The sequence below is a fragment of the Molothrus ater genome, chromosome 14, assembly GCF_012460135.2.
Source record: "Molothrus ater isolate BHLD 08-10-18 breed brown headed cowbird chromosome 14, BPBGC_Mater_1.1, whole genome shotgun sequence".
Classification (NCBI taxonomy): Eukaryota; Metazoa; Chordata; class Aves; order Passeriformes; family Icteridae; genus Molothrus; species Molothrus ater.
In genome coordinates, this window is record NC_050491.2 from 14,755,428 (window position 1) to 14,780,650 (window position 25,223).

General features: G+C 50.8%; 2 protein-coding genes across 2 annotated transcripts; both read left to right on the forward strand.

The window, feature by feature from the left end:
- The first annotated feature begins 1,271 nt into the window (after positions 1–1,271).
- Positions 1,272–9,584, forward strand: LOC118698698 (putative P2Y purinoceptor 10). The gene is made up of 2 exons (XM_036402182.2): positions 1,272–1,364; positions 6,608–9,584. The coding sequence occupies exon 2, from the start codon at positions 6,610–6,612 to the stop codon at positions 7,630–7,632; it is 1,023 nt and encodes a 340-aa protein (XP_036258075.1). The 5' UTR covers positions 1,272–1,364; positions 6,608–6,609; the 3' UTR covers positions 7,633–9,584.
- Positions 9,585–16,739: 7,155 nt separating this feature from the next.
- Positions 16,740–18,609, forward strand: LOC118698727 (putative P2Y purinoceptor 10). The gene has a single exon (XM_036402217.1). The coding sequence runs from the start codon at positions 16,747–16,749 to the stop codon at positions 17,860–17,862; it is 1,116 nt and encodes a 371-aa protein (XP_036258110.1). The 5' UTR covers positions 16,740–16,746; the 3' UTR covers positions 17,863–18,609.
- The last annotated feature ends 6,614 nt before the right edge of the window (positions 18,610–25,223 follow it).

The window sequence follows — 25,223 nt, forward strand, 5'->3', positions numbered from 1 at the left end:
CATCCATGGTTCTGTGATTCTGTGAATGTTTGTTTTCCACATATGCCGGTGGGGTCAGTCAGGGAACTGCTGTTCCCAAATTCTCAGCTTGCCAGATTGCAGAGTGCAGTGATTTTATGTGAAAGACAATTTTGTGATTGGATAAATTCCAATAAATATGTTTCCGTTGCTGAGGAAAAAAAAACAGCTAAACAGGATGTGCTGATAAACATTCCAGCACTGGCCAAAACCTCACTATTGCTTTTCACAAGGTCCATATAAATGATTTTAAAATAAACACCTGGCAAGCTCCCAACTTCTACCAACCTGCTTTGACAAGTGATGGAAACGAGACTGTCTGGAAAGCACAGCGTGGGATTACCTGAATGAGCCATCAGTTTTGGGTTTCTGAGGTTTCTAAGCTCTCAGACATCAACACTTACAGTGTCCCCATGTCAGGTAGGAGCTGCTGTGATGTTTGATGTCACACACTCAGACCACAGCAGAGCAGAGTTCAACTGGTAAAAGTCAAGTGCTGAGAGCCAGATCCCAGAGAGGCAAAGCAGGGCAGATTCCTGGTGGCTTTTTGAAAATCCAAACAGTGAGATCCTCCACGGGGATAAAGCTGTAGCCCCAGACATGTATTTATCCCCTGGGATAAGGTGAGGCTGGATCTGTGCCCATTCCTTGAAGCAATGTCAGAAGTGCCCCCCTTGGCAGGGAGATCCAGCGAGTGTAAACCGAGCTGGGGACTTATTTAGTTCAGGAGAAATGTCAGGCACGGATCACACTGTGCTAAAAAAAGCCATTGGGAAGTCAGACCTCATCTGCAGGAGGACTGAGCTGGAGCAGAGCACCCAGCAGGTCCTCAACCCCAGGGGCAGGAGGGGACAGCAGCACTGAGCTGCCAGGCAGGAGCAGGCAGAAACCTTGGGAGCATTTCCATGGTTTGCTCAGAGCTGTGCTTGGAGAGCAGGAAGAGTTGGAGGGGAGGAAGAGTTGGTGAGGAGGAAGAGCTGGAGGGAAGGAAGAGTTGGAGAGGAGGAGAGTTGGAGAGGAGGAAGGGGTGCCCTGCACCCAACTCCACTTGGAATTTTCCCAGTGGGTGCTGAGCCAACCCAGCAGAGCCACAGGACAGAGAACACCTGGGACAAAGGCACGTAACCCCATTCTGGGGTCATTGTGGGGACAGCTGACCAGGACTGAGCTGGCAGGGCTGGGAGCAGGGCTGGAGCTACAGCTGAGCTTTCGTGGCCAAAAGCAGCACCTTTTGTGGCACATCGTGATGTCACCCAGGTCCCCTTGCTGGTGTAAACAGTGGTGCAGGGGACATTTCACTTCCTCCTGAGCACTCGGCTGCACTGAGCACGGCTCTGCCTGCCAAGGTAAGGCTGCTTTAAACCCTCTCCTTGGGATCTAGAATGGTGCTGCTTCCTGCAGAAACGTCCCTTTCTTTCCTCGGGCTTTTCCTTAGGGGATGGCTCTTGCCAGGAGGAGATTTGTGGCACTTGGAGCCCTGCAGCAGCAGCAGCAGCAGCAGCAGCAGCCACTGCTCTCCTTGTGTGCCAGTGCTCTGGGTGAGCACATGGAGGAGTTCAAACAGCGGCTGCTGCACCTGCAAAAACAAATGTCAGGCGTGGGCAATTAGCAGTGCTCCTACTGTTCTCCAGTGTCATTAACAGGGATAATTTCTGTATATTGCATGATTCCTCTGGGAATATATTTTATTTTAAAATCATACTTGACAGTAAGGGTAAAACACAAATCTGTTTTTTCCAATGGGGATTTATATTGCCATAAAATAAAATCCATGTGCTGCCCATCTTTGTGCCATCTGAGGTTCTGTGAGTCTCAGCAACAGGAAGAATTTGATAATAGTGAAGGGACACAAGATGACAAAAATAGCAGGATTGCTTGGACTTGCATTTGCTAATGAGAATCCTGAGGTGGTTTTAATTCGTAATTCAGGCTATAGTCTGGATTAAAACTTGACTTCATGGGCTGAAGGTTTTAAACTTCATAGGCTGAAGGTTTTAAACTTAACTTCATGGGTTGAAGGTTTTAAACTTGACTTCATGGTCTGCAGGTTTGCAGCTGTACTTTGCAAAAGGTGCTTTTCTGCTGACTTTGCTTTGACTTGCACCAGCAGCTCAGCTCTGCTGGGAGCCCAGCAAACAGCTCATGGGGTGGTCACAGACAGGATTTAGAGTGGGTGGCCCCTGAATCCAGGATTTCTGCACATGGATCAAGAGGGAAGCTCACAGAAGGTGTGTCAGGATGTCAGGATCTGCAGGAGGGGATTCTCAGCAGGGTGGAGCAGCAGCTGTGCAGGGACAGTGAGGTTCTTTTCAGGGCCATATTTTTCGTGTCAAGTAAAAGTGCAGGGACTTTGGCCCCAGTGCCAGCATCATCAGCCATGGGAATTCCATCCATGAGGGAAGTGCATCCATGGGACAGCCCTTGACCAGCCTGGAGCAACCCCAAGGCAGTTGTTGCTGTCTCTGCTGGAGCAGCAGGAAGGAGCTCCACCAGTGCTGCAAAATGAAAATACAGCAGACAGCCCAGACCTGCTCTTTTTCTGTGAAAGAGAACCCAAAAAAGCCCCTTAAACTGTAAAATGTTCCACTCCGAGCACAGAGGTTTCACTTTGGTGTCATGGCCATGCGCAGAGGGCAGAGTGTGGAGATGTTTGTGCCCCAATCAAATCAATTAACCTGGCTCTGATGGGCACCTCAGACAGGTCCAGGGCTCTGCAATGTCATCCCTGTGCTTCTCAGCCTATCCAGATGAACATCTTTTGCTTAGGAATGCTGTGCTTAGTTTCCAGTAATAACATGCTCACTTCTTATATCCTTATTGCAACAGCATCAGGGATGCAGAATCTCACAAAAATATAAAAAATAGTGGTTGGATGTCAGTGTGTTTATTTGATACTTTTTTTTTTTTAATCCTTTTCTGAAAGCAATGTTGCAGTGGGAACCACCTCTCTGCAGGATGTAAATGAGCGCTGATAAAATCCACTGGAGATTTCAGTTTTCTGCAGCCTCTGCTGCACACCCACCATGCAGTGAAGGAAATGTAATTTTAGGCCCCTCAGTGGTATCTCAAGTGTGTGCTTTTGTGCACAAGTGGGAAGAGAAGGGGTTGGTGTGGGATTAAGCCTCAGTCTGAGCCCAAGTGAGAGGAAAGGCAGAAATGCAGTAATTTTGTGGTGCACTGTGTCTGGGTGCATTTTGATTAAAAAGATGGTTTAATCTTGTCATGTTTTTATGGTTTTGTAATGAAATTCTTAATCCTCAGAAAGGCCCTGCTGATGAGGCAGCAGACAGCACCCCACGCATATTAATTGTGGTAATGTATTAATTGTGTGCACTGCCAGCCTGCAGCAGGTCACCCTGCTCAGACCCTGAGTTCCCTGAATGCAGAGAGGGATTTTCTGACTGCAGGGCACCCACCTCCTGTTCCCAGTCTCTGAGTTAGATCTGCTGGGGTGGTGGGGCTGGGACATCACCTGCAGGATGGGTGTTATAATCTCCTGGCTCCAAGGTTCACCACAGCTCTGCGATCTGCACCAAAGTGCAGCTTTTCAGGATTCTTCTACTTGCAAATTGAATGATAGAATCATTTAGGTTGGAAAAGACCTTTAATGATCATCAGAAAAGATACCAGCAACCAGGACCACTCCTGGGAGCAATTTTTTCCCTAATATCAGTTATTCAGCAACACTGGATATTTTCAGTTTGGGTTCCTCCTAAATGATGGCAAGGTGGACTCATGAGAATTCCTACTGCTGCCGTTGGGACAGCACTTAGGGGTGAAAAAAGTAGTTTAAAGAAGCCAAGAAATGAGATTTGAATGAACTCTGACACCTTGTGGACAATTAGCAGATGAAGGTGATGGATGAGGGGGAAGCTCTCCATGCTCTGGGCAGGGTTTGTCCCACCAGGAAGCCAGGCTGAGCTTTGGGATGGAGTGTGTGCCCTCAGCATCACCCTCATGTTCCAGGGACACATGCTGGACACAGCAGTTTGCCCTAAAACCTCTGGTCAGAGCCCAGTTTGAGTCACCAGACCCTCACCCCATCACCCCAATTGTCCTTACTGTCACATGAGACCTAAGTCACAGAATCACAGAATATTCTGGGTTGGAAGGGACTAAATAAGGCCTAGCTGTGTGTAAGGACCTTGATAAGCAAATTGGCTGCTGTCACTCATTGGACTGCAGAACAAGCACACATTGGCCAGCATTTAATTAGTTAATAAATTATAAAAGTGTCTTTAAAATATAACATTTTGCAGTTGTACCTAATCCTGTGTGGTTAAAATGGTCACCCATCAGCTGTGTCTGGAGGAGCATCAGGCCAGACCTTCCAGCTTTGATATCCAAGGAAAACCAGGCATGTGAGGACTTGGAAAGTCATTTCTTGGCAAGGGGAGAAGTGACCTGAAGGGACAGAAGGTGCAGTGGGTGTGCTTTTACCAGAGACAAGGCCGTGGCCAGCTGGACAGCAGTTGGAAAGGGATGACACCTCCGGAGCAGCAGAAATTCACAGCTCTCCCAGGAAATGGGATGTAACCCACATCCCCCAGTCTGAGGGGAGAAACAGCCCCATGCTCAGCTCCAGTCCCTGCTCACTCCCTGTCCTGGCAACTCCCAGATGGAGAGCAGGAGGCCTCCACTGCTGCTTCTCAGGGGGGATAAATCCATGAGCCAGATGAATCTTTTTTCTGCGTTTCTGTCACACTACGAGCCTCTTCCCTCCTCATGGGCCTGTTTTGGCCTCATGGAGGAGCAAGGCTGTGGTGTCCTGGGATAGGGAACATGGAGCAGAGCATCCTGTCCCAGAGCTGTGTGTGGGGAGGGGGACTGGGATGGAGCTGGGGGGACAAAAGCAGCTCTGAGGGCTTTGGGATCCAGCAGCTCTGAGGGCCTGGGATCCAGCAGCTCTGAGGTTTTGGGGATCCAGCAGCTCTGAGGCGGGGATCCAGCAGTGATGAGGGCCTTGGGATCCAGCAGCTCTGAGGGCTCGGGGTCCAGCATCTTGGTGAAGGAAGGGGATGAGCCAGAGAGCTTCCCAAAAGCAGCACTTTCCTGATGCTTGGAGCAGCTGGAGCTGCTGAAGCTGAGGTTGTTGCTGGAGATAAACATACAGACCTTGCTTTTCGAAGGCTGTGGGAATGTGAGAGGGAAGCTGAGAAAGAAATGCAAGAATCTGTTTGGGGTTACAAGGCCGTTCTCACTGCCCATGTCCCATGTGGGACCTTGCCATGTCTGGGCGTTTTGGGGGCTGAATCCCAACCCTTCCGTGGCAGCCTGGAGCAGCATCTGGATGAGCTGCCAAATGTAAGCACCACAATGATTAAGAGGCTGAAAACCCAGCAATTTGTGCTCTGTGTCAGTGAGAGCTCTAAACTCAACTCTTTTGGTAACATGAAGGAAAAAGCTTCAGTAACAGAGTAGGAGTTACTAATTTCTACCTACAGAGACAGTTTTTCTGGCGAATGCCCCTTGCAGGAAATGAGTCAGAGGAGTGAATCAGTGTCTGCAGTGCCATATGAAGCTGATTTTCAACTTTAACCATTATAGTCAACATGGGAGGGAATCACTGTAATGAGTATTATAAACCTGGGAGGAAACCCCCAATAAACCCCAACTCCTGCCTGTGTTGCCTTGCTGAGGATGAGTTACCAAACTTACTGGTCCTGGTTACAAAAGCTGGCAAGAGAAAAGTGGCCCAACAGTTCAACACGTGGCATCTTGCTGATGACTGAGAGGCAGAAATTGGCAGTACCAAAAAAGTAAAATTATCTGACGGAAAAAAGAGTCAGACTGAGGCTGCCATGGTGATGAGAAATAGAAGCTGGTGGCGTGACCAGGTCTCTGTGTGTTCCATCAGCTTAAATACATTAACAGAACACTTCAGGAGCACTGGCTGCATTCACAACAGTCACATTTTCCAAGTCACTCCCTGCTACACTTTTGCATGTGGTTTGTGCCCGTAATGCCAGGAAAAGTGGGTCCGTGAGGTCCTCTGAGGCGCTTGGAGGCCTGTCCCCCACATAACGCCCAACACAACCCAACGTATCCCTGGAAGTGCTCAAGGCCAGGTTGGACGGGGCTTGGAGCAGCCTGGGATAGTGGAAGGTGTCCCTGCCCATGGCAGGGGGTGGGACTGGATGGACTTTAAGGTCCTTTCCAACCCAAACCATTCCATGATTCAATGCTTGGCACCAACACTCTGAGCGCTGGGCCATGACTGTGATAGAGGCTGGGATATGCTGGGATATTACCCTTCATCCATGTATTCCTGCCTTGCTCCCAGAGACCAAACCACAGGAGACCTTGAGAAGATGGCCAAAGGATGGGCAGCTTCTCCTGCTGCCCCGTAGTCAGTGTGGCACAGCTTCACTTGTGTTCCTGGGACTGACACACCAGGAATGGTCTCCCATGCCTGAGGGAACAGTGGGATCTCTGACAGGGCAGCTCTGAACATGTTTCCAGGATGTTTCATGCAGACAACATTCCCAAACCTCTGCTTTGTGCTGAACAGCCAAATGGGAAATGCAGACTTGAGCACTGACAACTCTTGCAGAGCCTTTGCCTTCACATCCCGTTTCTGTCTCCACAGGAATGACCCACCCACCCTACACCATCACAGCCTCTTCCAGCAACCCAGTCATGACCCAGAGCAACCAGAACTGCTCCCATCAGGACCTCCCCTTCAAGAGCATCCTCTATGCCACCACCTACACCCTCATCTTCATCCCAGGGCTCCTGGCCAACAGCGCTGCCCTGTGGGTCCTGTGCCGGTTCCTCAGCAGGAAGAGCAAAGCCGTCATCTTCATGATCAACCTGGCCATGGCCGACCTGGCCCACGTCCTCTCGCTGCCCCTGCGCATCTACTATTACATCAACCACATCTGGCCCTTTGGGAGCTTCCTGTGCTTGCTCTGCTTCTACCTGAAGTACCTCAACATGTACGCCAGCATCTGCTTCCTCACCTGCATCAGCATACAGCGCTACTTCTTCCTGTACCACCCCTTCCAAGCCAAGGGCTGGAAGCGCCGCTACGACGTGGCCATCAGTGCCCTGGTCTGGCTTGTGGTGGGGGCCCTCTGTGTGCCCTTCCCCATCATGAGGAGCCACGGGCTGGGGGCCAACACCACCAGCTGCTTTGCTGACCTGCAGGTGAAGCCGATTGACAGCAAGGTGGGAACGGTGCTGATGACTGGCGCTGCTGAGTTCCTGGGCTTCGTGGGCCCGCTGGTCATCATCTTATTCTGCACGTGGAAAACAAGACACTCCATCCGGGGCTTCCATGTCCCAGAGGAAAACAGCGGGGAGAGGAGAAAGGCTCTCAGGATGGTTTCCATGTGTGCCATTGTGTTCTGCGTGTGTTTTGCTCCTTACCACATCAACTTCTTCTTCTACATGTTGGTGAAGGAGAATGTCATCACCGACTGCTTCCTGAGCACCATCACTCTCTACGCCCAGCCCTTCTGCCTGAGCCTTGCCAGCTTTGACTGCTGCTTGGATCCCATCATCTATTTCTTCATGACTTCTGAGTTCCAGGAACAGATTTCCAGGCACAGCAGCATGGCCATCCGGAGCCGGCTCATGAGCAAAGAGAGTGCCTCGTCGATGAAGGAATGACAAGAAAGCCACTTGGAAGAAGCTAAGGTATTTCATGTGAAATCTGAGACTGGTCTGGGATACTCCATTACCAACTCTCTTGTGGACGATCCTGCAGGTTTGTCCAAGGGAGTTTTGTGGTAGTGGAATTTTTTTCAGTATATAGAAGATAAAACCTTGTCTAAGACTGGTGTGTTGGAATCTGGTGACTGACACAATTGATGTGACTGTCCCCTTCCCTGTGCCACCCACACCTGGCCTCACTGGACTACAAAATACACAGGAGGGAGTGAAAAAACTCTTACTGGGAAATGGTGGAAAAGTCCCAGGCTTGTCTTCTATTTTCCCAGTTGCAGGCTCGGTGATCAAGCCAGAGACAATCTCACATTCATACACTGACTTCTGCTAAAGGATCTTCTCTGGGAAAACCACACCAGAACCTAAAACTGGCCAGTAGCAACCAAAGGACATTGTGGTATGTGCAGTGGAGGCTGTGGACAGGTGAAGGTGGTTTCCATGTGCTCCTGGGTTTGGTGTATCCCACTGGTCACCAGTGATCTCTGCTCCCCTTTCCACACTCACCCTCCTGCTCTGCTCCTCCTTTCCATCCCCACCCAGCTCTGTTTGCTCCCTAATTCCTGACGCATCCCAGAACTTGCACCTGCAGTTGGTGCAAGACCCTCTGCAAGACAAATTCTCCTCAAACATCCAGAGAATGGCACCTTCCCTTGCTCCAGGTGACTTTCTTCCCCTCCAAGCTGGCAAGGTGGACATGGGCAGGTGGCTTTTGCCTTTAGACTCCTTGGGGCAGGACCATGGTGGCCCTGGGGTCAGTGCAGGTGGGTTTGATGGTGCTGGTGATACCACTCAGGTTCTCACTCCCTTCTGTGTGTGGTCCAGAGGTACCTGAGGTGAATCTGCCCCAAAAAAGCTCAGCTCAACCTGTTCAGTTGATGCATCTTTTAAAAAAGTGAGGAGGCATTGCCAAGGTGATTTCACTGGTAGACCAGAAGTTAAGTACATAAACTACTGTGATTTTTTTTCCACCAGCTCCTGTCATGATCCTAATGTTTACATTTTTAGGTAGCTATGCAAAGCAGTGACAAGGAAGGATTCATTTACCCCTTATTTTTTAATTAGTTACATCTCTTCAGCTGATTCCACCCACTCTGTAACTTCAAGGGTATCTCGTGATACCTGGGGATGGATTTGGCTGAATAGTGACCAATTTATTGCCTTTGGAAATCAGTATATTTTCAAAAGAATGTGAAAAATTTGTACAGGCTTGCAACAGTTGCTACAAAACCAGAAGAAATACCAGAAACACTTGCTATGCGTATTTTAACTCCAACCATTCAATTCCAGTGAGTAAATGTAACTCAGCCAAATATTTTCTGTATGTTGTGTTTTCCCACTTCTCTGTTTTACAAAATAAATAAATTAAAAAAAAAAGGGGTGGGGAGGAAAGCCAAGAATCGGGGTTTAAACAACCATTTCCCTCTAAAAGGCAACAGCACTAATTAAACAATATAAGCTGTCATAGTCCTCCTCCCAGGTGTGAGAAGATGATTTTGGGCTGAGTAGGATGCACTGGGGTTGATGGAAATGTTCTCTCTGATGTCACCGACACAATAAATGTTTGCACACTGCAAGGAGTCCCCTTCCAACGAGGTGGATGCTCACGGGCAGAGTTGACCTCACACAACTCAATTGTTGTCAGTTCAGCAGTCTCTCATAAGCTACACTCTGTATAAAGTTGTCAGAGAGGGAGAGCACAGTTTCAGTGCTTGTTTTGAGGATTTTTATAGACCTTGCTCAGCCTCAGCATGACTGGGAGCTGTTTCCTGTCCCTTCACTTTCACACCCATCTCCCTTGATCAGCTTATGAAAACAAGCCAAGGGCACTTACGGGAACTCTGTAGCTCCTTCTGTGGGTTTTACTTCCCAAGAACTGATGCTCAAAAAAAAATTAAAAAAAAAAAAATAAAAGCTGTTTTGCAAACATCAGCTGAGTTTCGTAGTTATCACTGGTACCTGGAAAACTGCATGGATCAGCTCCTCCTGGGATCAGGGTTCAAGTGAAGGAGTGCAACTTTTATTATTCTTAAACAGATTTGTTGCTTGTTTTCTCTCTGAATAGTGGTTATTTATTTAAGTTTTGAATCGACCACACTTCTATTAGATCTAGAAGTATTTTGAAGATGGGAAGGTATCCTAGGTAGTGAGAAATGGACAAGGCATGGGAATACCTGCTCCAGCTGCTGCGTGTCCAGGAGTGACAGTGGCTCTCCTGCCCATAAGCTTAGCAAGGATTTGGTGTCTCCATCAGAGATAACATTCTCCATCTCCATGATGGCATCCCCAAGCACCTCAGCTCCCCACATTTTCCTGCCTCACTCACCCTCTGAACTCCCTTAGGTTCCCCAAAACGCTCCGTTTCCATACTGCAGCCCCAACCTGTGAGGAAAAGTCACATTCACCACTTTCAGTCCTGTGGTGTGCAGGGGATCAGATAACTCTGACTGAAAGTCTCTTCTGGTGTGGGGGAAAGTGCCCTGGTTTTGGCTGGGGTAGAGCTAAACCACCTCTGTGGCGTTCAGCTGCCAGATGGGTTTAAACCTCCAGGGAAAGTCAGTCAGGATGGGCCAGCCCAGAGAGCAACAGCTCAGAGCAGAGATCAGGGAAAACTTGCAGTTTTTTGAAAGTCCAAGATGATCCATTTGGCCTCCAAAAACCCACGTGTGATATCCAAACCCTTTAGTTCAGGCCTCCAAAACCTCAGGGTACATCTCAAGAGAAGAAAACAGGCATTCCAGTGAGGAAGAGACTATTCCAGCTGCCTTCCCAGCTGGCTGGTGCTGGCTCTGACCCAGGACCTGGGCTGCAGGGGCTGCTTTGCCTCACACAATTAGAGGCACAACAAGCCTAGCTCAGGTTCCTGTAATTCACCCCATTTCCTGTGACCAAAAAACATGTTTATTATTTTGACAAGAAGAAATACAATTTCATGATGTTGCTCCTGGATTATCTCTTGTGCTGGTCCTGCTCTCAGACTCACGAGTAGAAAAAGACTTTTCTTCTTTCTTGGGCAGACACAAAAAAGCTGTTTTAACAGACATGCCACAGAAAGACAGGATTGAACCAAATCAAGAGGTTTGGTACAGCTCCACAGGGGTGTGAAAGAGGGATCAGAAGGGCTTCTGGGGTTGGACCATCTTCTGAAGGGAACTATTCAGGATGGAGATGTGGCGATGTCTCCACGCCACCTGCACTGGCCTGTCCCCAAGGCACAGCCCTTGGCAAACACATTTCTTTTCTTCTAGAACATGAGCCATTCACCTTTTAGCAAAAAGCCAATGTGTTTCTCTGCAGTGCCACCCCATCCTAACCAGAAGCATGTGTCTGGTACCTCCCATCCTGCTTGAAAGGGCCCTCCTGTGCATGAGGACAAATATATTTGGAAAAAACTCTTGAGAGATTTAAAGCCTTTCTGCAGCTTCAGGTTCTGAGCTGCAGGATCTTGCAGTACCTCTTGCTTCCCTTAAATGAAATTACCAGCTCTCTGCCCAGGGAAAAAACAAAATATGCTGGAAATGCAGGATAACAACCCCACAGTTCAAAAATATGAAACCACTTCATTGCACTTCAAAGATTTTGGGGATGACTGGTACATTTTAACCAAAAATGCTGGGATTAGACAAAGGCTTAGCTCAAAAAGTAAGGGAGGCATTGACAATGATTTGCTGTAAAATGAATCAGAGCTTCCCAAATGCTGTCCCTGCACAGAACTCTGTGTGACAGTGAGAGGGACAATGAGCTGGGGGCTCACCCAGCTCTGCTCAGCTCCCTGCACGAGGGTGAAGCTGCTTTGTGTGAAAAAACCTCCTCCTCCCCCTGCTTTTATACATCCTTCAGGTGCATCCTGTCAGATATTCTCAATGCTGAGCGCTTGAGAGATGCTGATCATCTGCATTTGGCCCCCTGCCCACAGGATACCAGGCTGCAGGAGAAGAGACCTTTATCTGGAGGCCTTAGATAAAGTCTCACAGTTATTAAAAAAGTTATTTTAAAAGTTCCTTTGTGTCTTCTGCCTTTGAAAGCAGAACGTTGCCACGTGTGAAAGGCACGTTGGGGATGAGCCAGAGAAACAGAAATGCTAAACAAAAACATGCTCAAGTTGAAAGAAGAATGGAGAGGTTGATCCACGTGTGTGGAAGGATGAGGACTGAGGTTTGTCAATCCCTCAGCTTTTCATGGCCAGGAATGTTGTGATCCTCTGCAAAAGCTCTCCAAAATCTGCCAAGGAATAGAGGAAGGGCTCAGCTTGGTTACAAAGCCCTTGCTTGGGTCTGACATCCACTGATCTCTCCCTCCCCAGCAGCACAGCTGGAAACAAACACCTAAAAATAGGGCTCAGGGATGGCTGGATATGCTGTTGCAGACACAGAAATAGGATGTCCCAGGCAGGATATCCTGATAAAACAGCTCCTTCACTTTGGGATTAACCTCTGCCCTCTGGAGAGGGACAGGGCACAGTGCCAGCCTCCCTTCTGTGCTCTCTGAACACTGCACAAACACACGAGGGTTGCTCCTTCTCCCAGGATCAGCACCAGCTGCTGGAAGAGATGCACAGGAAGAAAACTGGGAATGACAAACAGTTCTTGCACCTCCCAAATCCTCTGAGATAAGAACCATGGGGATTTAGGGTGCCCAGAGAAGCTGGGGCTGCCCCATCCCTGGAAGTGTCCAAGGCTGGACAGGGCTTGGAACAACCTGGCATAGTGGGAGGTGTCCCTGCCCATGGCCAGGGGTGTTGGAATCAGAGAGTCTTTAAGGTCCCCAATCCAAATCACTCTCAGATTCTGTGATTTCTGGGCACAAGGAGATCTGGCAGCTGAGTGAGTGGCACAGCTCTGGTGCACTCCTGACCCCAGCCCCTGAACTGCTAATAAGTTTGTAAGATCTTCCTCCTTTCATTTCTCTTCCACAGTTCTGTTCACATTAATTTTGTGTGGTTACAGAACCATTCACAAAAAATAGGGTAGGAATATTTCTATTTTTATGTTACCTCCAGGAAGGGAAAGTTGCCGATGGCCAAATTATCTGTACAAGCCCTGGGCTGTGAGCTGTGACCCTGGATATCAAGTAAAACTGCTCAGCTGGAAAAGAGGCAGCTCAGAAGTCACACCATAAAGTTACATTACTTCTTTGGCCATGCAGAAAAGAAGTCATGCTCAGCAGGCAGAAAAACAGCTTAAAATGCTCTATATGTGCATATATCTATAGGAAGGGAATTAAAGGGAATTAAAGAAAAAGATTGGGAATGATGCACATTATAGGTTTTTTAAACAACAGCATTTTTGGGGAAATCTCCACCTTAAACCATCACATTATGTCAGGAATAAAGTCCAAACCCTCCAGCTTTAGTCTGCAGCCTTGATAGTCTGAGGCTAACCAAGCTTCCAAGAAAATGAGGGAAAATTACTCCCTTCCAGTAACTTACACTGGCAGAGTGCTCGGTTTTCCTTCAGGCTGCTCCTGTATTTTACAGCTCCTCCCGGGCAAAGTGACCGTGGAGAGGAGCGGGAGCAGCCGGAGGGAAGGGCACCATCCCCTCCCACTGCCCCTGTGCCCAGCGGCGACAGAAATCCCTGGTGTCCATCCCAGGGCACTGCCACCAAACGACGTCATCGCCTTCCCAGCGCCTTTAACGTCATTAACTGCACACATTTGGTGTGGAGAGGAGAAACAAAATACAGGATTTCCTGTTCTGCAGCCACCGGACCGGGCTGCAGATGCCGGCAAGATTCCAGCGCTCCGAAACCATGTGGAAGTTGAACGAGGAGGCGCTGGGATTGCTGAGAAAAGCAGTGGGAAATAAAAGCAGGACGCCGGCTGCTCCTGCTCCCTAGCACGGCTATGACCCCCCCGGAGCATGGGAAGCACAGCAAGGTGAGTGGCATTTCTGCTCTTTTCTTCAGAAGAATGAAACCGGCGCAGTTTCAGCAACTTTATCATTTCTTTGCAGTTCTTCAAGAGATGGTTATCGGGCAGCAGCTGGCGCAACACTCTCAGCCACTTCTGCTGTGCCCACAAATTGGTCTCCGAGGGTGGGTGAAGGGAGTCGGTGCCTGGGACAGGCTGTGGTGTGGGGGAGGACATGGGGAGAGGCTGTTTTAGGCAAAAAAACCTCAATTTTGTCCTTACTGACAGAGGCTGCCATCAGCGACCAGCTCTATTTACGCATTTCCTATTAGTGTCTAGATTAAACAAACAAAATCATTGCTTACAACCCCAGAGCCAGAAAACTCCACTACTTAAACCAAGACCTCATTTTAAGCCATAAGTGGATTTATTATTATTTTAATTTTTTTTTTCCCAAGCCTGCTTTTCCCTCCAGCATCCCAGCACTGAAGGGAGGCAGCTCTGCCCCCATCCCCCAGCTCGGAGGGCTCTCCCCAGCCATGCCTGGAGTTCAGCTTTAGCCTGGGCTGTCCGAGCAGCCCATGGAAAAGATGAGGGCGAGTTTGCCAATGGATCGGGAGCAGCAAATGCAGGAACACCCCGGTGGTGTGGGGCTGGGTGGGGCCCGGTCTGATTCACAGGAGCCGGGCGGTTTCCAGCCACATTCGCCTCCAGGAACACTCCAAAAATCAGCCCCGGGTGCTCTGAGAGCTGCCTTGGACTCCTAATTAATTGCAGTTATTTGATGTTTAATGAATGGCGGGGCTGCATCCACAGTCGGTGCTCTGGCTTTTCGGGCACTGATATTGGGCTCCCTCGTGGAATTTCAGCTGATTAAAACTCAGCCTTGCCAAAAAAAACACTCCCTGCTCCTGCCTGTGTTTAAATCCATGCATGGATGAAATGGGAAAATAATCAAAGAACGTCAGGAATATTTTATAGAAGATTTATAAAGGCACTGAACCAAACTCCAGACAGAGCATCTCTGTCCCGACACCCCCAGCAAGGCAGGGGGAAGCTGGAGGGACATGGGGCAAAGGGAAAACTGGAAAACAATAAAAAATGTACAACTCCACCTTCCCAGGAATTGTTGTAGTGAACAAGCCTGGCCTGACCCCCGCCCAGGGTGGGGATCTCTGCTGCTTTCCTGCCAGTGCCCTCCAAAGCCGTGTCGGGTACCAGGAGTGCCAGCCAGCCCTCCCACCAGGAACAGGCACTCCTGTGCTCCCAGGAAAAGTGAAAAACGTGGAGAAAAGCAGCAGGGAGGCTCCCCATGGAGGAGGTGAAGGATTTGGGCTGAGTTGTGTGGCAGGGACACCGGGGGCTCTGCAACCCCTTCCATGAGCCCACACCAAGTGCCACCTCTGTCACTGGACAGCTGTGCCAGGAGCTGGGGACAGCTGCATCCCCACGCTCCCTGGCAGTTTCCCCTCTCTATTTTCTGCAGGGATGTGAAGACAACTCCTGCCACCCCTTTCCCTGGCTTAAACAGACTGAGTGCAAAGGGCACAAGTCCCTGATGGATTTTTGGGCAGGTGAGGAGCAAAGGGATCCTGCAGGGACCAAAGACCTGTTTCCCAGTATTCCCTCAGTACAGATGTCCACTCTCCCCTGCCTTTCCCAACTCAGTGGAGCAATCACAAACCTCTGGCACAGTCGGCAACTGAGAGGTGCCCTCACTCAGCAGCCCAATTCCACTGGAAAAACAAGGAAAAGCAGGAAGGCAGATTGGGAAAGGCTCAGTTTGGAAAGTAGGGTGGGAGCACTGGCCCTGCTGACATCAGAGGTGAGGCTGGGGGGCAGCCAGCCGAGAGACCAGGGCTGTATTTTAGATATTTATCTGCATATAAAAATATGAAATATCTAAAATTATTATTTCCTCCTGATCCTGAAAATATGGTAACCCCACCAAAGAGCTGGCCAGGTGAGGAAGAGCAGGATGGAGGAGACTTCATCCTGTAACTTGAAGCATTGGGATGGATTTGCTCCTGGAAATCCATCCCTGTGACAAACACCAGGCTTTGGGAAACAGCACTGTGGCTACTTCTTAATTAATTACTGCTGATGAGGGGTTGGGTGACAGTGACAGGAGGTGCTGAGGGCTCTGCCAGCCCCAGCTCGAGGCAGGGAAGGGCAGGGCAGGCTGCCCACCTCTCACAGGCTCCATTTCCAAGGGGAAAATGCCACTGTTTGTTACAGATGACGCTGCCACCCGTGGGTTTGTATCCTGATGCTGACAAATCCCCTCTTCCCAAAAGAACAGATTCTTTCCCATGGGATCTGCTCATGAATGGCAAAAATCTATCACCTCTCCAGAGAGCAGCAGGAGCACCTGAACTCCCCATGACCCCCTAATAAATCCCCTCAGCACTGGGTGAGCTGGCATGGGTAAACGGAGGAGAAGAATTTCTACTTTAACTAGAAAGGAGTTGTATTTATCTCCCTGCATGTCCTGAGCAGTTGCTGAAGGATAATTCCTGCTGCTGAGGGATAATTCCTGCTGCTCCAGCACGATGCCTGCACAATGTGCCGGGAGTGCCGGAATTGAGTTAGCAGGGCCAGCAGAGCAACTGGCGTGTGTTCGGCCAGTTATTAACTTATAAATCCAGCCTTAACTCTGGAGCCAGAGCTGATGGATCTGTCTGCAGCTCTCCCCTGGCCTCAGTTGCCTGGGGATGTTAATTATTGCCTTTGCTGCTGATTCACATTAGATCCCTACACAGATCTGCAAAGACAGTGTCTAAATCCATTTCAAATCCCTATTTATTTACAGTCCAGCTGAAATTGCTTGTAGATGTACAGCACCAATTTGACAGAGTGTGATGGGAAACTTGATAAAATAAAAGTGGTTCTGGAAACCCTGGGAGCTGCCGAAGCTCTCTGGCAATCAAGAGATGAATGTTACAGAGCTCAGGGTATTCACTGTAATTGGGGCATCTCACGAGATCCCGCAGAGCACCTCTGCAGAGAGAGGGTAGAGGATGCCTGGAATCGCTCCCTGGGAGTGGGGTCACCCTTCCCCACACACACACTGACTTGCACACAATTGACTCTTCTGTCCTAAAGCACACTGACTCCATGGAGAGATTTTGGCTTTACAGCATCTTTTTACCCACTCCAGGACCCCTTCCTCTGCTGTGACCACCTCATGAATGAAGAGACCCGGCCAGGATGGAGAGTAACGTGTCCTCCAGGAACTGTTCCGACCCCCAGATGTCCTTCCAGTCCACCCTCTATGCCACCACCTACACCCTCATCTTCATCCCAGGGCTCCTGGCCAACAGCGCTGCCCTGTGGGTCCTGTGCCGGTTCCTCAGCAGGAAGAGCAAAGCCGTCATCTTCATGATCAACCTGGCCGTGGCCGACCTGGCCCACGTCCTCTCGCTGCCCCTGCGCACCTACTACTACATCAACCACACCTGGCCCTTCGGGAGCTTCCTGTGCCAGGTGTGCTTCTACCTGAAGTACCTCAACATGTACGCCAGCATCTGCTTCCTCAGCTGCATCAGCATCCAGCGGTACCTGTTCCTGCTGCACCCCTTCCGAGCCAAGGGCTGGAAGCGCCGCTACGACGTGGCCATCAGCGCCCTGGTCTGGCTCTTGGTGGGGGCTGCCTGCCTGCCCCTCATCATCGTCAGGAGCCCAGCCCTGTCCAACTCCATCAACAGCTGCTTCTCGGACCTGGGTGTGAAGCAGCTCAGCCCCGGGGCCGCCATCGCGCTGGTGACGGTGGCGGAGCTGTTTGGCTTCGTCATCCCCTTCGGCACCATCGCCTGGTGCACGTGGAGGATGTGGCATTCCCTGCGGGAGGGCCCCACGGCGCTGCAGGATGCTGGAGAGAAGCGGAAGGCCCTGAGGATGGTCCTCATGTGCGCCGCTGTCTTCTTCATCTGCTTCACCCCCTACCACATCAACTTCCCCTTTTTCATGATGGTGATCGAGAACGTCATCCGGGACTGCGCCCTGCACCGGAGCACGCTGCGCTTCCACCCCATCTCCCTGTGCCTGGCCAGCCTCAACTGCTGCCTGGACCCCGTCCTCTACTACTTCATGACCTCCGAGTTCCAGGCACAGCTGCTGCGCCACGGCTGCGTGGCCCTGAGGACGCGGCTCCCGCCCCGCCGCAGCAGCGCCTCTGGCACCGACACCGCCCACGACATTCGCGTCAGGAAGAGGAATCTCCCCCGCCTCAAGTTCTGGTCTCTTCCTAAGTTCTTTGGCCAAATAAACAGCATGGACATCCCCACTGTGCCACCCGATGAGCTGCTGCTGGAGTCCATCTCGTGAGAGCCCTGTCCATGCAGGGGCTTCTCAGAGCTGCAGTGAGGACTGCTCTGCTGTCCAGATCCGTCTGGAATTGTCCCTGTGTGCCGCAGATGGCAGGACCTGATCCATGAGGACGTTGTGGTGCCAAAAGATTTGCTGGTTGTGCTGTTGCAGCTGGGGACTGTTGGCTTCCATCCCCTCAAAAGCCATTGTTGATGCCAATGGCTGAACTGCAGTGGGTTCAGGTGCCTCATTTCAGGTGTTTCAGTGCTTCTGCAGATTTGCCATTTTGGGAATCCTTCTGAACCCTGAGCTATGAGTGAGAGGCTCAGCCTTGGCACAGCTCTGGGGATTTCAGCCCTGATCCTGGGTACCTACAGCCACCATCACCTGGAGCATCCACCATGCTCACACAGGGCTCTGGATCAGGACAGGTTCATTATCTCCACGTAAACTGAACATTTTCCACTACAAAAATCCATCACCTGGGTCCAATGCAGCCTAATCTGGACTGCAACCAAGCAGAGTATTAACCTATATCACATCAGTGTTATAAGAGAGGGCTCAACAAACTGGGCTCAGCTCATGCTGCTGGAAAAGGCACCCAGAGCTGAGCAGAAGGATCCACCTGGCTCCTGGGAGTGGCTTGGTTAATTATGGGGAATCAATATCTGGAAGACAAATTATGATAGATATGCCACAAGCAAAGAGGGAGATGTGACACATCACAGGGCACATGAACTCACAGAGCTCTGGTGTGAGCTGCAAAAACAGGGACATGTCATTGGTGTCTCTTGTGTTGTTCTTGGGAGTCTTGTGTTATTTGTCATGTTGCTGACGTGTGTGGTTGCACATGAAGATATTATCCAAACTTTCAGTTTTGCTTTGAACACCAAAAACCATCCCAACCTTCAGTGGGTACTGAGAAAATTTACAGAAGTTACTCCAGTACTCCCTGAAAGCTTCAAACTCTGAGAAATAAAATGATCCCAATGCGTATTCAAGCTTTATAAGTATTATTTTGTGTGCTTGGAAATGTTCTCATTATGCTCCACATCTCTCAGAGCAGTGACACAATCTGGGGGGGACACCCAAGTCTGGGGCTTGGAGAAGCCTTGAAGAGTGGCCAGTGCAGGGATTCTGAGGTCTCCTCCTCCCTGAAAACCCTCAAGTATTTTTTAAGTAAACGTAGGCAGAGAGGGTTCAATAGAAAACAGCTTTTCCCATGATTGGATGCACATTTCCATCCCATGCAGCATTTCTGGGAAGCACAGAATGGGTGCTGAGGCTGGATGGGGGAGACCAAATGGGAGATCCAGACAAACTGGAAGAGTTTGCTTTGGTACTTAAAGTGTGCCAGAGTCAGGCAGAAAACTCCAGGAGCAGGCAGAAAAGCCGCTGCCCCGGGGCTCATTCTGTCCCAAATCTCCTCCTCCTCTCACAAAAAACATAAATAACAAAAGGCCATGTTTTCCTTGTTTGCTTGGGGGGAAAACAAGAGCTTTCAGGGCTGGAAAAATGTTGTTTCAGATGGCCCAAACCCAGCAGAGTGTGGAGGCAAAACAGGAAATCCAATAAAACCTCACCGATGCCAGGACTGGCTCAGGGCAGCTCCCACAGACAGGACAAGCCACACCAGCAGGATCTTCACCAGCACTGTGGCTTTCCCGGGTGTTTTGGGAATAGCACAACCCTGAGGAGCTGGGCTGGACATCCAGGTGGCCCTGAATGACCATGGACAGGTCATTTATAAGCCCGCCCTGAGCAACAGCAGATCCTGGATTGTGGCTCCAACTTTACTGGCAGCACCAGCTCCAGGTTTCCCAGGAGCTCCAGTTCCCACTGGGACTTTGCCAGTTTGTTTTCAGATTGCTTTTCTGACATTTCTGCAACACAGCTTGCCCCTTCCAAACAGAGAACAGGAAAGAGCAAACCCAAAACTCTCCCTAATGTCACATGGAGATTTAAGAGCAAACCCTCCCTCAGGCTGTGCCTGCCTCAAGCAGCAGAAAAATCCCTTGCAGGGTGGACACGCTGGATAGCAGAGATTTTGCTGGGTTTTCTGTGAATCAGTCCCTGAAGGAACATCCTTTTCCAGTACAAACTGGTGCTTCCTGCTCTTCCAGTGCCTGCCAGGCTCCTGCTTTATCAGTTGTAGGTTGATCATGGAATGGTTTGGGTTGGGAGTGACCTCACAGGGAAGAATTTTTTCCCAAAATCCCATCAAAACCTACACTTACATATCCCTAAAATTATGCAGTACTTGGGAGTATCCAAGCTGTCCCTTGCACAGCACTTTTTAGGGCCCCACAGGGAGGGAGGGGAGCTGCTTTTCTCCTAGCTAAAAATACCTTTATCCTCCCTCCATGACCACATGGTCCCAGCCCAGCCCCAAAGTGACTTTGCCTCTGGAAAACCACTCAGCCTCTGTGGAGCCCTCACAATCGAACCTCTCCTGACTTTTGGCACCACTGCTGGCAAGGGGCAGCTTCTCCACCCACCCACCTCGTGCTGGAGAGGGGAAGTGCTGTCCCTGGCAAGGGAACAAACACCAACAGCTCCAACCCCGAGTACAGCTCCAGCACACTCAAGGAGAATTTTGCTGCTTCAAACCCAGGCGAGCCAGGGAGTGGTTCTCCAAGCCAGGGAGCTGTTTTACAGACAGCCATGATTTCATCAGACCCAAATCCAATTCTTCGATTCGTGTGCTCAGCCAGCAACACCCTGCATAGCCCAAGTTTGGGGTGTGGTGGGACAGCACCGTGTGACAGCCCCAGGTGTGTCCATCACCCCTCCCATGCTCCAGGGTCCTGTTCGAGGCACGGGGGAGAGGATTTGGGAATTCTGCGTGGATGCCATGGCAGGGTTCAGCACTGGGAGGGCGCTCAGCATTCCAGGGAGCAGCCAAAGCCTCATCCCGGCACAGCCAGCACATCCTTCCCAGCAGACTCTGCCACGCCATCGCCCGGCCCTGCTCCTTTTGCAGGGATTTTTTGGTTTTTCAAGAGAATTCCCTGCTGCAGGCACACAGGGCAGGGAAACCCGGCAGTTCTAGCCCTCAGCCTGGTGTCAGCAGCACGGCTGCATCCCTGGCTCCACGTGAGCCCTGCAGGTGCTGGGAGCTGCATCCATGGAGCTGTGCTTGCTCCCCCTTTCCAGACACGCTCCTTTCCCCTGGGACAGCCTCAGCCACTTGGAGAGCAGACAGACAACCTCTTCCCAGGAATTATTGCTATTAAAGACAGGCAGTGCAGATCAGAAAGACCTCAGCTGGTTCTCTCTGAGGAGTTTCTGCAAGGTCGTGAAGCACAAGCTTAGAAAAACTGAGAACTTCCAATTCTTGTAAGATACAATTGTAAGCAAAGGAAAAACTATATAATCAATACAAGAGAAGAATACAATTTTAAAATTTTACTTTATGCTGTAAAATAATTGCTTTGAGATTTGATGCCCAGCTCCAAAACCTCCTGATTTTTGTTGGCCTCAACTGCAGCAGGATTGGAAGGTTCAGCCAGAGTTTTCCCTGGGGACAGAAGAACTCAGAGACTGGCACTTGCCTGCTAGTAAAGGCACACTCAATTCCCACCCCACAGCCCAGGAAGGCTCCTGGAGTGATGGGAAATGGGATGGATGCCAGTGACAATGCACACAGCGTGGCACCAGCAAAAGAGGATTTGGGGTGCCCTGCAAGGTGGTTTTGAGACAAAACCTCCCTCAGTACCCTACATCTACTCCCTGCCCCAAGCTCAGGCTCTGCCTTCCCCTAACCAGGCTGATTGCTATGGAAATGGCAGTGAAGCAGAGAATCCACTGTGTGCTGGAGTGGGAAAGCAAAGGAGCCCATCCCCAAGCCTGGGTGCTGCTTAGCCACAAGGGATTGACGATTCCTGGGACTGGCCTCAATTTTCTTGTCTATTAAAGTCACCTCCAAACCATCCCCCTCAATCCTTGTGGGAGGCAGGGAGTGCCAGGGTCACACAGGGGAATGCTGGTGGAGAGCCTGGGGACCCCGGGGTGTCACATCACACAGTTTTGGGGAGAGGGAAATGAATGAGGGCATGGCAGAGGCAGCTGGTGGGAGGTGCTGGGAAGGTTTCACATCCCAGATCCTGCTGAAATTAGGGAAACACCCCAGAACTGATGTGAGCTGAGGCAGCATCCTCCTCTGAGGGCTCAGTGACACCCCAGCTCCACAGAACCCCCCTTCAGCACTAAACCCCAACCCCCACTGCTGCCAGCCCAAAAACACCAGTCCAAACCCCAGCCCTGCACCACAGGCACAACTCTGCACAGAAGATCCCTCAGTGCTGAAAGCTCTGGCTCCCACGTTAATTAAAGCCCATCAAGTCATCAGCAGCTTCAGAATAAAGCTGGAAGCTTTAACCAGCAGGAGCATCAGCTGCTGGAACAGGCACACAGCTGCATTTTTGGGAGATATGGTCCACAGAGCCTTGGAGAGGGTGTTTGTCATCACAGGGTGACAAACCCTGTGCCCTGTGAGGCTGTAAGAGCCATTAATCTGTAAACCACCATAAAAAGAGTGTAGAGAGCTACAAACTCTAAGCTGGAATTGTGATATGAGTAAAAAACGATGCTTTAAAGGACTAGGTGTAATATAATATATATAATATATGCTGTTCTCCTGGGAAGATGTGTAAGAAAAATTAATAAATGCAAATTAAAAAGTCGCAAATCTCTGCAGAACTTCTCAGGAAATAATTTGCAAAGTCACTTTTCCAAATTAACCAACCGAATCATTGCTCCCTTAACAAGAATTCTTGTTGATGTTCCTTGGGCTGGAGTCCTCCGCTGGATAAGCAGGGAAGTGCTGCTGCTCAAACTCAAAGCGAAGCCAGCTCTGCCCTCTGCCGATGGCCGGGGACGGCGGTGGCCCGGGAATGTGGCTGTAGGTGACACCAGCTCACGTTTGGGAAAGAAGAGCCCTTGGCTCTCACTCTATTTGTCCATGAGAGCTGTGGGAATCCCCTGAATGAAACAGAAATGAGCGCGGAGAACTCGCTGCTTTTGGGGAGCCCAAATGTGCCCGTGATCAGCTTCGGGGGGACCCTAAATGCCCCCGAATCCCTGGGAGCAGGGACTGCAGCACAGGGGTGCAAACACCCAGGTGAGAGGGAAGGAGCCTTGCCCTGGGGAAGGAAAATAATGGATGAATCCTCATTCCCTCAGCCTCAGCTCCACGCCTGTCCCAGAGGGGCTCTGCCAGGGGATCCCTGTCCCCAGGAGCTGAGTTAGGGCTCCTACCCCATCCCTGGCAGCGGATCCCTGTCCCCAGGAGCTGGGTTGGGGCTCCTACTCCATCCTGGCAGCAGGTCCCTGTCCCCAGGAGCTGGGTTAGGGCTCCTACCCCATCCCTGGCAGCGGGTCCCTGTCCCCAGGAGCTGGGTTGGGGCTCCTACCCCATCCCTGGCAGCAGGTCCCTGTCCTCAGGAGCTGAGTTAGGGCTCCTACCCCATCCCTGGCAGCAGGTCCTTGTCCCAGGAGCTGGGCTAGGGCTCCTACCCCATCCCTGGCAGCAGGTCCCTGTCCCCAGGAGCTGAGTTGCGGCTCTGAGCCCACCCCTGGCAGCAGGAACAGCGGCTGGGGCGACACCAACCTCGCAGCAGCGACAGCTCCCAAAGCCCCCCGAGAGCATCAGCACCCTCGCAAACAGCTGTAAAGGCACGGGAGGGGGAGGACAGCGGGCGATGCCCGGCAGGACCGGGGCAGGCACAGCCCGGAGCGGGGCCCCGCCGTGCCCGTCCCGCTCCCCAGGGCGCAGCCGCTCCCCGCCAGTTGCGCTTTTGCTTTGCACGGCGAGGGAGGGACCCGCCGTGGGGACCTCTGCAGCCCCGCGGGGACGCGCCGGGACAGCCGGCGGGCAGCAAAGGTAGGGCTGGGATTCCTCTGTCCTGGTTTCCTTCGGGTCACGCTGGGGGGCTTCAGGTGGGCTTTTTCTGGTTGTTGTGCAGGAGATTTGGTGAGGCTCTGCCGAGATGGGACAGCCCAGGGACAGCTAAGGGGGGTCCTGCCTTCGCCACAGACCTGGTGTAAGTCCCAGAGTAAATAGGTAGAAGGGAGGAGATGCAAAGCCCAGCTATATTCATTTATTGAAGAGATAATACTTCATTTACTGAAGAGCTCCCTTGTGCGCCCACGGGATGCTCGGAGCATCCGAATGAGAGCAGGGGGATGGCTGAAGCTAAAACACCCAGCCTTGAAGTTTCAAGCTGTGTTTTCTGCTATCATTGAGTGAGCAGCTGAATTTAAGAATTAATCCCAACTCCAGCGATTCTCAGCCTCTGCAAACCCAGCAGCCCCTGGGATGGGACTGGTCTGTAAGGGGCCCTTGAGGCCACGCAGCCCCATCCCCCCTGCACAGGGATAAACTGACCCAATTCCCACATTTTCCTTGGGTTTGTCTCTCCCTGTTTGTCCCATGAGTTTTCCCAAGTGCTCTGTTCCTCACGAGTGGTACCACTGATTTTCCATGGGCCAATTTCCATTTGACTGCAAGAACCAGGAAGAGGACGGGGTTATCACAGCACAGGGACATGGCTCTGCATCCCTGGGGCCAAGTGCTGATGGTTTGGGGGGATAATTCACAACTTTAGTGCCAGAAACATCTCTCAGGGATATCAGAGTGTGCCAGGAAGGCACAAGGAGGGTGGGGGATTAGGCTGACACACAGCGCTGCTGCTCCCGGTTATTTTCCCTTCTTAACCAGGATAAATATTAACAAAGGAGGACAAGAGCTTTTGCAAAGGATTAAAAGGCAAAAGCAGAGTATTTCACATGGCATTAAACCAGAGCATTTATTTTTTTCCCTTCATATTCTTGGAATTTAGTTAGCACAGCAAGGGGGAATATCGCTCTGATGGAGACAGAGATAAATCCCAAATATCTATCAGGAAACTACTTCAAGGCAGAGAAGGCCTTCTGTCATTTGTTAAAAGAACAAAAAAAACCAACCCCATACAACATTCAGTTTCTGGTTTTAGCATTTCTATTTTCAGTTCATACCTTGTAAATTCTGCTTCCTGCCAAGGCAGGCCAGAGAACAAAGCGGGCACTGGGAGAAGCCCAGGCCACCCCTGGGCCAGCTCTCCCCTCCCCACAGAGCCCTTTTGGAGGGACAGAGCCACCCTCACCCTGTCTTCACTCTCACAGGAAACTGAATTTCCATTTGATGTTTCCCCTGTGCACGTTCTGCTTTTATTTTAGGTTGTGGAGGAGAAGAAGGAAAAACACAAGAGAGGTGCCAGGCTCAGCCCAGCCCAGCTCCCCCAGGAGGGTAAGTGAGCAGGGCACACCAGGGTGCTGCTGCTGCGCCCCTGTCACCCCCATCACAGGTTTTCTGTGTTCTTAAACACATCCTCACCCTG

Bases quoted from the DNA above. Each gene is read 5' to 3' on its own strand.
- LOC118698698 (XM_036402182.2), top strand. From the start codon at position 6,610: ATGACCCACCCACCCTACACCATCACAGCCTCTTCCAGCAACCCAGTC.
- LOC118698727 (XM_036402217.1), top strand. From the start codon at position 16,747: ATGGAGAGTAACGTGTCCTCCAGGAACTGTTCCGACCCCCAGATGTCC.